Source organism: Hypomesus transpacificus, unplaced genomic scaffold (assembly GCF_021917145.1).
Source record: "Hypomesus transpacificus isolate Combined female unplaced genomic scaffold, fHypTra1 scaffold_251, whole genome shotgun sequence".
NCBI classification, from domain to species: domain Eukaryota; kingdom Metazoa; phylum Chordata; class Actinopteri; order Osmeriformes; family Osmeridae; genus Hypomesus; species Hypomesus transpacificus.
In genome coordinates this window covers 109,896-120,819 of record NW_025813779.1, presented here as the reverse complement: position 1 = coordinate 120,819, position 10,924 = coordinate 109,896, and the positions used below count along the sequence as shown (strand labels likewise).

At 49.1% G+C, this 10,924-nt stretch overlaps 1 protein-coding gene across 1 annotated transcript; it reads right to left on the bottom strand.

Annotated features, from left to right (window-relative positions):
* Positions 1-2,439: 2,439 nt before the first annotated feature.
* On the bottom strand, positions 2,440-7,736 carry LOC124462822 (circadian-associated transcriptional repressor-like). The gene is made up of 6 exons (XM_047014488.1): positions 7,552-7,736; positions 5,496-5,818; positions 5,140-5,215; positions 4,811-4,889; positions 4,212-4,395; positions 2,440-4,021 (listed from the first exon to the last, which is right to left on the bottom strand). The coding sequence occupies exons 2-6, from the start codon at positions 5,814-5,816 to the stop codon at positions 3,395-3,397; spliced, it is 1,287 nt and encodes a 428-aa protein (XP_046870444.1). The 5' UTR covers positions 5,817-5,818; positions 7,552-7,736; the 3' UTR covers positions 2,440-3,394.
* Between the last annotated feature and the right edge of the window lie 3,188 nt (positions 7,737-10,924).

Here is a 10,924-nt window from a genome sequence, read left to right as displayed (position 1 = left end):
CACAGACAGTCTGAGGGATCTGGGAAGGCTCCAGATCACAGGGTCACTGCTGCCCACACTACCCCTGTCCAGGAGAGGACCCAGCAGGGAACAGCCTGGGGGGGGTTCAGACTCCGGTACTACCTCCCTGCTTCCACACTGAGCGTTGCCGTGGTTATTTATGAATAGACGTTTTTGATTGAACTTCCTCTGATGTTGGTCTGAGCAGCTGGCACCACCCCCTCCGTCTCTAGAGCTTCCAGGCTAATCCAGGCCCAGCTCAACCCAACCCACGACCCCACGACCCCACGGTCACAACAACATAGGACTCTCACATCACGGGTGGCGACTGATACTCGTGTAGCACACATAGGAGTGAGGCACATGGCAGTGAGGTGTGGTCGACAAACAAACAACTAACCCATAATGCACTCATGTGCGGGTGAGATGGAGCAGCTGGAAGGGGGATGGGCGGGCCAGCGCCCCCCCCGGCCCCCCTCCCAGCCCCCCTCCTCCACCCAGATTACTGAGGCTCAGGGTGACACACCCACCTCCCCCCTTTCCTCCCCCTGCCCCCCCGACCCTCAACATTCACTCACACTCCAAATGCACAGCCTCTAATCTGCCCCCCGTGGTGTCACATCTGTTTAGAGAGAGACGTTCCCCTTAACTGTACACACATCCTCTCATAATCAGACTACACACACACAGGCATTCACTCAACTGACACGCACACAACACACATCCACACTTACAGGGAGAAATAAACTAGCCTAATCTGTAATTTTTTTTCACAAAATGTGTAATTTATTAAAAGATTTCCTTTTTCTATTATTGTTTAAAAAAAGTAGTCTGAAGAATAATACCACAAAAAGATGCAGTGAGAAGAGAGGAAGACAGCGAAGGAAAGGCTGGAAAGAGAGAAGGAGGGGAGGAGGGGCAGGGGTGTGCAGCAGAGAGGGGGAGGGGAGAGGGGAGACTACAGTCTGCTACTATTGTACAATATGAAAAAGGCAGTCGAAATAAACAAGACTTATTATTTCTGACCAATCAGCAGTGGTCTCTGCAGTAGAAAATATACATGAAGACAACAAAAAAATAAGTGCAATTGGTTTCTGTCACATGACAGTCATAGAAAACCAGGAGCAGGACAGGAAGCAGCCCTAACAGCAGACCCAGGGTCAGATTCAACAGACTCCTCCATCAGTCAAGGTTGGGAAGGGCTGGATGCATCTGATCCCAGGTCTGATAGGGTTCTGTAGCGACGTCTCTGTACCCATACAGAGCATCTGATCCCAGGTCTGATAGGGTTCTGTAGCGACGTCTCTGTACCCATACAGAGCATCTGATCCCAGGTCTGATAGGGTTCTGTAGCGACGTCTCTGTACCCATACAGAGCATCTGATCCCAGGTCTGATAGGGTTCTGTAGCGACGTCTCTGTACCCATACAGAGCTGCTTGTGGCTCCGTATTCAAAAGTGGGTATTGTTGCAGGAATTTGTAGGAAGATGAGATACATCAGAACGTCAATATTTTCATAAACTCTTCCTTTCAAGGTGTTGGTAAATACATGTTTCAAGAGTTGTTGTAATTCCAAACAGATACCTTTGATTTGAAGCATTATCAGGTTAAATTCATCCCATATAGCAGCTGTATGTGTCGGTGCAAATGTTTCTCTCCCTGCAGCACTCTGCAAGTGGTTTCGTTTGATACACTTCTCAAAAATTACACCAGTTAGTTCTCAATTCAATTATTCTGGATGAAACTTACAGCCTGGCCCAGAGATGGGCCCAAATGAACCCCAGCACATCGATTTGCAACTGCCCTTAATGACAGTAAAGGATGCAGTCTTGTGAGGTGTGGAAAGCTTGTATTTATGTTGGTATTTGAAGGAGATTGAGCCCAACAAGCAAATGGAAGCCAGAGTAGAGAATGAAGACTGAAGGCGACTAACTGTCTGTGTACTGTCTTTGTATGAAATACAGGCAAACAATCACAATAGAAAATGCGTTGAAAGCAATAAATGCTTTTCTGTCCATATTCTGTTTGGTAAAGGCACAGTAGTCCGATAGTCTATTCATACATTTTAGTACCCTTCTGTTTTCCCTTGATAGTGATAAAGACCCCAACCTCACCACTACAGCATTGTCCTCTGCCACTTCTCAGAGCCACACGCCAAACAATGACATGTGCACAGAGAAAACATCAGCTGCCTTTTCGAATAAATACAAACAAATAAATAAATGCAGCATCAAATCAACAATACGAATGAAATAAATTAAACGGTGGGACTTCCTGTCTGAGTGGTCATTGTCTCTCTGTCTGGTGGAGTGTGTGATGAAACCAGCCCCGACCTCAGATCAGTCCTGTTTACCCTGTCCACTGGTCACTGCTGGAAACCTGGCCATTCCTTCCTCTGTTTTTATGATTCATTTTTATCCACAGCAACTGATTCAATAGATTTGTGACTTCCTGTCGCCAGTGTTCTTTGTGATGTCACATCCCTTGTTCTTTTGTCACAGATCTGTCAGCCAGGTCCCAAAGCAGGTCTCGGTTTACATTCTGAGTTGATGACATCATTGATCCTGTGTGTGTGTGTGTGTGTGTGTGTGTGGTGTCAAAGGACACACACACACACACACTGTGTTCTGTACAAGACTTCTTCAAGTCACTTGAAGACGTTTCATTCATGACTCGTCTCGTCGTCGTCACTGCCACCGCATCTGCTTCCTGTCACTGGGGGTGATGTCACACTGATGTGTTGGCATGACGATGCCGGAGCGTCTCTCCTTGGGAACAGATCCCAGCTGTCCCAGGCCGGAGGGCGTCTCAGTCATGAGCTCATGTGGAGATGTCCCCTGCACTGTCAGCTCTGATCACCACACAGCCCCTGACCCTGCCTGGGACGCAGTCAGCTTTGGTGGAGGGACCACAACTAAGGAGGGGGAAACATTGATTCCATTGATACCAGGAGGAGATTCTTATTCTGTCTGAAACCCCCCCCACTTCCCTAGCAACCGTGCCCCAAACATCAATGACCCTCTTTGTTTTAGGGAGCATTGTGGATGTTTTATTTTCCATGTATTGAAGCCAGTTCAACAAACCGACTCTGTAAGCACTGAGGAACTTCTAACACGTCCTTTTCTCCTGCAAGGTGATTCATTACGCTCAGAATATTTATATTCTTAATAAATTGTGATTATCAACACAGATTGGATTAACATGGACTCATAATCCTAACTCAGTTTCACCAAATGTTTTCATACAAAACATCCTGTCCATCCTTTTAGGAACTATGAACAACTTCACAGTCCACCTGTAACCCCTCCTTCCTCCTCCTCCTCTCTTCTCCTCACTGCAGCTTTGGTGTGGGCATAGTCACGCCAGCCTGCTCCTTCTGGGCATGCTCAGTGCGTTAGGTCTTGGAGGGGGCGGAGCAGACCCTGGTCTTGGGGGCGGGCCGGCCTGAAGGCTTGACTGTGAAAGACGGCTGGCTGCGTCCCTCACAGCTCTCTGAGGTCATGCTCTCTACCCGCTGCCTGGCAACAGGCTGGATGTGGCACCCCATTGGCTGCTGCTGGTTTTGGGAATCGTTGTAAGGTGTGGTGGACGAGATGGAGCAGTCTTGTGTTGCTGGACTGCCCCTGCTGGTGGAAGGGGGGAGGGCAGGGACCGGCTGTATCCCCTTCTGGTCTCTGGGTTTGCCCCTGTGAGAGGAGCAGGGTTTAGTGGCTGAGAAGATGGGCGTCACATGGACCCATGTCAGGCTGGGCTCAGACCAGCCGCTGGCTTTGGAGCAGGACGTTTCTCCCTCTCTGTCTCGGCTCTCGTCCTCCTTCTCCTTCCTGTTGTCCCCCTGTCGGCTGGCATTGGAGAGGTCGTGCGCGGTGTGGAGCCCCCCGCCAGCCAAGGGGAGAGGGGGGCTCTCCACTTCCTCCTCCCCCTGCCCTCCTCCCTCCTCTCCTCCACTAGGGCGGGGTTGTTTACGGAGGGAGGGGGCAGGGGCGGCGGGGTCGGACTCCGGCCAGCTGAGTCTGCGTTTCTGGAGGAGCGAGACGGGGGGAGAGGGGGGGGGGGGAGAGAGGGGGGGGGGGAGAGAGGGGGGGGAGAGCGAGGGGGGGGGAGCGAGGGGGGGGGAGAGAGAGACAGGAAAACAGGGTAAGTGTCCAAAATCCTTGTCTGTTTTCGACAGTTTTGTCAGCGTTAACATGGAGCAACAGCAGTCCACTGACCTTGACTGGAATGTGCCGCTGATCCCTGTGCTTGTGTGGGGGGGTGCAGCTGGAGGCCCCTGGTGTGGGGGAACGCTCGGGGGGGGCCGAGACAGAGGGGGGCAAGGGGGCTTGGGGGGACACATGTGGAAACCACAACTTCAACATCATCTCCACCTGCAGCAGGGTGTTCAGGTGCTTCTCCCTGGAGACAGACAGATGAAGCCACACAGGTTAGAGGGGGAGGGGTCTCAGGAGGAGAGGGGGGGGGGAGGAGGAAGGGAGAGGGGGAGGGGTCTCAGGAGAAGAGGAGGGAGGAGGAGGAAGGGAGAGGGGGAGGGGTCTCAGGAGGAGAGGAGGGAGGAGGAGGAAGGGAGAGGGGGAGGGGTCTCAGGAGAAGAGGAGGGAGGAGGAGGAAGGGAGAGGGGGAGGGGTCTCAGGAGGAGAGGAGGGGGGGGGAGGAGGAGAGGAGGGGGGGGAGGAGGAGAGGAGGGGGGGGAGGAGGAAGGGAGAGGGGGAGGGGTCTCAGGAGGAGAGGAGGGGGGGGAGGAGGAAGGGAGAGGGGAAGGGGTCTCAGGAGGAGAGGAGGGGGGGGAGGAGGAAGGGAGAGGGGTTCTTACCCGCCATTTGGTCTCCGTAGAACCCCTACGATCCTCTGGATTCTGTCCATAGCAACGCTCTGCTGGAAACTACTCAGACCTGTCAATCAAAGCCATACATTGGGGTCACATATACAGAATATTTTGGCCTGAATCAAACACACAAAAACACACACATGATCCCCCAGAGCCAATCAGTGGCTTCCTCATCAATGCAGGCCAGGGTACAGGACAGTGCAGCTGCTGCTGACCAGAGGGACAGTGCAGTTGATCCTGCATGTTTACCTGTCCTGACACTGCGAGTACAAAGCACACACACACAGGCAGGCAGGAACACACGCGGCGCTCACCACGGTCAAAGCGTCCCCTCTTCAGTCCGTGCAGCAACTCCAGCAGGGGTCTGACGAAGCCTTGCAGCTCCGCACACTGAAGCAGAGAAGAAGAAGAGAGTCTAAACACACAAACCACACCCCTCTCCTCCACCTGTACCCTGCTCTGTAAACACAGGCCCCTCCCCCTCTCCTCCACCTGTACCCTGCTGTCTAAACACAGGCCCCTCCCCCTCTCCTCCACCCTGCTGTCTAAACACAGGCCCCTCCCCCTCTCTTCCACCCTGCTGTCCAAACACAGGCCCCTCCCCCTCTCCTCCACCCTGCTGTCTAAACACACAGGCCCCTCCCCCTCTCCTCAACTCTGAGTCTCCTACCTTCTGAGTGAACACCTGGTCTCCCTCTGTCTTTTCCCTCTCCTCATCCTTGGGTTTCGCGACCTCCGACCCCTGGAAGCCCTTGACCTCCGAGTGGCCGGCGAAGCCGTCGCACTCCCACTGTGACCCGGGCCGGCCCAGCCTATCGGCCTCCTCCTCCGTGACCCCGCCCACGTCGCCCAGGGCAACGGCGTGGGAGCTTTCCGTCAGGAAGACGTCTGCATCATCTTCCGCCTGCTCCGAATCGCTGAACAGGAAACTGTCGCTCGAGCTCAGCGAATCAAAGGAGGGCTGGCTGGAAGTGCTTCCCTGTGACTGCATCCCTACAGGCACACAGTTAGAATGATGACACTGCATTAAAGAGAGTTATTTACTGTACATGGTACAGAGAGAGAGAGAGAGAGAGAGAGACACAGAGAGAGACAGGGAGAGGGGAGAGAGAGAGAGAGAGAGAGAGAGAGAGACAGGGAGAGAGAGGGAGAGACAGGGAGAGACAGAGAGACAGAGAGAGAGAGAGAGAGAGAGACAGAGAGAGAGAGAGAGAGAGAGAGACAGGGAGAGAGAGGGAGAGACAGGGAGAGACAGAGAGAGAGAGAGAGAGAGACAGAGAGAGAGAGAGAGAGAGAGAGAGAGAGAGAGAGAGAGAGAGAGAGAGAGAGACAGACAGAAAATGAGAGAGGGGGGGAGACAAAAACACCCCCATCCCCAAATGAAAACGCCCAATTCAAAATGGTGGATGAGGCAGTGGCCTAGTTTAACGTGGTGCAGAGTATCACTGGGATGGGGGGTGGGGAGTGGGGAATGGGGGGTGGGGAGAGGGGGGTAGGGAGTAGGCACAGTGGTGGAGCATGTCTGGCTTCCACTGAGGAGAGCAGGCGGGAGGCTGAGAGTAAAACATGAGGGGGAAGGGTGTTTGTAGAGTAAGCAGTAGTGAATTGGAATAAACGACAGGCAGTCTCTCTCTCTCTTTCTCTCTCTCTTCCTCCGCCTCAGGCGTCCTGTAGCTCCTCCCCTCTGTCTTGCTCTCTCCACCCTCCCCTCTGAACCACACTCGCCCCCCTCTTTCCCCTCAGTATTTCTTTAAACCCTGCATCTCTTCTCCTCCTTTCCTACGCCTCTCCCCACCCCTCCAAACACTCATCCACACTCAGTCTGGGAGTGTCCATGCTGCCCTGCTACGCTACCATCTAACACACTGGGAAGCCATACCTGTCCTGTACACACAAACATGCTGTTTATCTAGCCAGGACGCTGGGTACAGATGTATATGCATACACACAGGCGATAAACTGCAAACATAACGGAACCATTCCTGCCATGTGCACACAGAGACCCACACGTACGTACACACACACACACACTCGTATTGATCTACTCCTGTTTGAGTTTCGGGGGGAACAGGGCGCACTGATTTACCAGGTCCACAGAGAAACAACAACACAGATGTCCTCATTCTAGACTCTAGAATTCTAGAGAAGTTTCTCTAGAATCTAGAGATTTCTTGGAGAATGATGTCTAATCGCTGTTTCTCTAGGAGAGTATTGGGCTGGCAGCCGGAGATTTGACCACAGCTACGCTCACTTCCTCTTGAAATGGTAGTGTCAAAATCTACCGCTGGCGTTCACTAGTGTTGTTCTTATTTTTTTCCCTCACTCCTTTTCATGTAATGCCTTTGCTTCAGTTCAGATTATAATGCGCATTCTGCATTGTTTAAATGATACATTGGTACATTTATAAGTACAACAGATAATAAAGAACCAGAAGATCACAGTTCTAACCGTATTTCACTGGTTAGGAGCCCACTAAGGAACCAGACACAGTGCAACACTATCGAAACTACGATACTCCATAATAACATGTATTACATATACAAATACGATACAGACAAGATAAGATTTGTAGTTTTTAAAATCAGATAAGTGGTGTGAATGTATATTTGATTTAGACTACTGTAACAGTAACAACTCATTATGAATACTACTGGATTTGTCCGATGTAACAAAGCAAATTTCTGTGTAGTCTAGCCGATTTCAAAAAGTAATAGTCTGTTACTCACCTATAACACTTCTTCAAAAAAAACAGCAGTTAAATCAGCTGCAGTTACCAGAAATGTTGTAACGTCTCTTTACGTTCTTGTAACGATAATACCGTCCACACTCTCCAACCTCCGGGATTGGGACCAGTATCCCCTCAAACACCACCCGGCTGCTCATTGGCTTGTCTCTTCACGAGCTCGTTGCATCCACGGTTTACGAGCGTCAACATGTGCATGGTTACACGTGACCGCGAGTTGTGCGTGCCACATTCGGCCAGTCATTGGCTGCTTGACTGACAGAAATGCATGCTATTGGACAACCTATTCAGCCCGTGACTGGAATACTTGTTGTTGATTGGTGGTTTCCTCAGGCTCTCAGAGTCCTGCCCATACATGTGGCGCTCGTGTGTGTACTACGGCTGAGAGCTGAGACGCTACGGTGGCGTCATCAGAACATAGATATGTATTTTACCCGCACAAGTGCACAATGCTCTGTGAATGTATTGTACAAACAAATGTCTATCATCATTGTACACATTTGTCGAATGTTATGTAATTGTCCGAACTATGTATCTAGCCCAACACTCAATAATCAACGATTCAGGATTCATCAATAGGCTAGCTCACCAATCCAGGATTCTGCTTTGAGACTCACACAGCGGGCCAATACCGACTACCTATTTCCTCACGTGCGTGGTCGGCGAAACCACCGCCCCTGTGAAGGAGAGACTGCTGTAATAAACCGTAGGCCAATAGCTCGTGACCCCACATCTTGATTATTTTCTGGATATAGCTGAAACACAAAATGAATGCTAAATGACCAGGTCCACATAACAGGTTATCAACAAAGTCTGTTACTAATGATCAAACAACACCTTACTTTGAGTTTAAATACATTTATTTCGAATTTCTCATGAAACAGCCCTAGGCTATTATCACTATTTTACATGACATCAATTCCTTTACTGTTAAAAACCTGCTAACTCAGCTTTAGTTATCAATCCTAGGCATTATGATATGACTAGGATTCATCCCGAGTAGGCCTTACCAAGAGAACAAGATTCTATACGTTGAGGTTTTCTACCCCGTACATAATTCCAGTGAACTGTGTGAACTCTTGTATGCGTGTCACGTGAGTAACAAAGCAGGTCTTTCCAATCCTCCCCCCACACAACCATCACTATGGTGTTCAAACTGGCTGACCTCCTTCCTCAACATATAGCTTCAACCAGACCCACGTAAAGAGACCTATCTGGCTTCAACCAAGCCTGTCATTGTGCCTGATGTCAAAAGCCTGGCTCATGTATATTACCATTTACCATACAATTTAACATTCTCTGTTTTCCTACACAGATTAAACTGTGATTAAGTATATTAATAAAAAATGTATATGAATAATTAAAAAACAATATTAAAGTTCAGGCAGTGCATTAACTGTTTTGTCAGTGTAGATACGACTTCACCTCGTATTGTTGACTACTGGGATTACAATAAAGAAATACTTGACATGTAGCTGTATGTTTTGGGCCAGAGTGTTTAATAACCTTGTGTGCTTTTCTGAAAGACACGAGGAGCCACTCAGTCAATTTACACAAGCAGTCCTCCCCCTAACAGCATTCCAAAGCAGTACGAACTCAGTGACCCCCTTCTGGGTTCCTTTGGGTTCACATGGGATGAAGACCCCCCTTACCCTCCCCCCCTCCCTCAACTACCCTTTCACCCTTCCCCCATACTCAGAGACAGGATATTCTCCTCTTGTTGCTACTCCTATGTACGTTAAACCAGTATATACTGGATCATCTGGTAGGATTCCTCAAGAGCAAGCTGGTACTTCAACGGACCTTGCTGAGAGTTCAACACACCCCATCTGTCTTGGGTGGAATGCAAATTCCAAGAGTTTCAACCAGGTTCCATGAAAAAGAGATAATTTGTTTCAAAACAAGATAATTAACCTATAGATATGAGAGTTCTGGTAGCTTACATGATGTTGTGACAAGGAGGAGTTTTGGCTTCAGGGAAACTTATGTTGAATGTCCTCAGCCACCCTTAGTGGATAAATGCCAATAGTGCAGGCATGCAAACAGGTCAGGGGTAAAAAAGGTGAGAATGGTACGGCGAACCCCCAACCCACTAGGGCGGGGTTTTTCAAACGGGGGCCCCCTGGTGGTCTGCGGCGGCATTGCAGGGGGTCCGCGACACGAGCCTATGTGTATATATATATATATATATATATCAGTCCACCATTGATTTAAAACGATTTTTTAGTTTTTATTTATATTTTATTAGTGTTCACAATCCCACATACATATATTTCAATTTTTTTTTCAGATTCTATGTATATTGTTTGAGGTTTTTAAGTAGGCCTAGATCTATATAGAGTTGTTTGAGGTTTTTAAATAAAAGCAACACGGAAAACCAAATGTTAAAACTTCCATCTATCCGCACGCACGCACACACACACACACACACACACACACACACACACACACACACACACACACACACACACACACACACACACACACACATACATACACACACACGTAGGCAAGCACACACAAACACGTAGGCACGCACACACACACGTAGGCACACGCGCGCGCGCAGGCACATTAGGGGCCCGCTGATTACTTTGTAGGTGATCCCCGGAACAAAACCAGTTGGAAAACTCTGCTCCAGGGGGGTCCGGGGGCATGCTCCCCTGAAAGAAAGATTCTTAAATGTTAAAGTTAAACGCATCAATCTAGTGCACTTTGAGAGCAAAATTAAGAGGCCAGATCAATGTAAAAAACACCTCCCCACTCTGCCCCTGATTGGCTGTGAGGTTTAGGCATTAGGAATGGGTTTACATTGGTTCCAGAGACAGTTGTAAAGTTGCGAAGCACGGGCAAAATGCTGTGTTGGCCACACCCCGCCCCAAAAGGTGAGTCTCACCTAAAGGTGAGGAGTTTGCATGTCTGATAGTGACCATGAATGACCCTTGAAACATGATCCCATGTTAAGCTTTCCAAAACAAGAGAAGCAGCCTAGTTATTAACTAACTTTTACCGTTCATTTGCTATTTTGCAACAAAACGTGTCATTCGCACTCCTGAAAACATTTCCAAGAATTTTCAGATTACTGAGTGTCAGTCAGAATTTTGTGCCAACAAAAGGTGCAGTGTTTGTAGGTAGGAGAATATAGAAGAGGCCGGGTCGCCAGGTGTAATCAGAATCAGAATGGGATTTATTCGCACATACAAGGAATTTACTTTGGCAGGAAGGTGCATACAATCAACATATAGGAACCTAACATTTAAATATGTGGACTATCTATACTAAGGGTACATAGGGTAGATAAACTAGCAGTAGGCTACAAAGTGGAATTAGAATAAAATAAAATATAAGTTGTCATA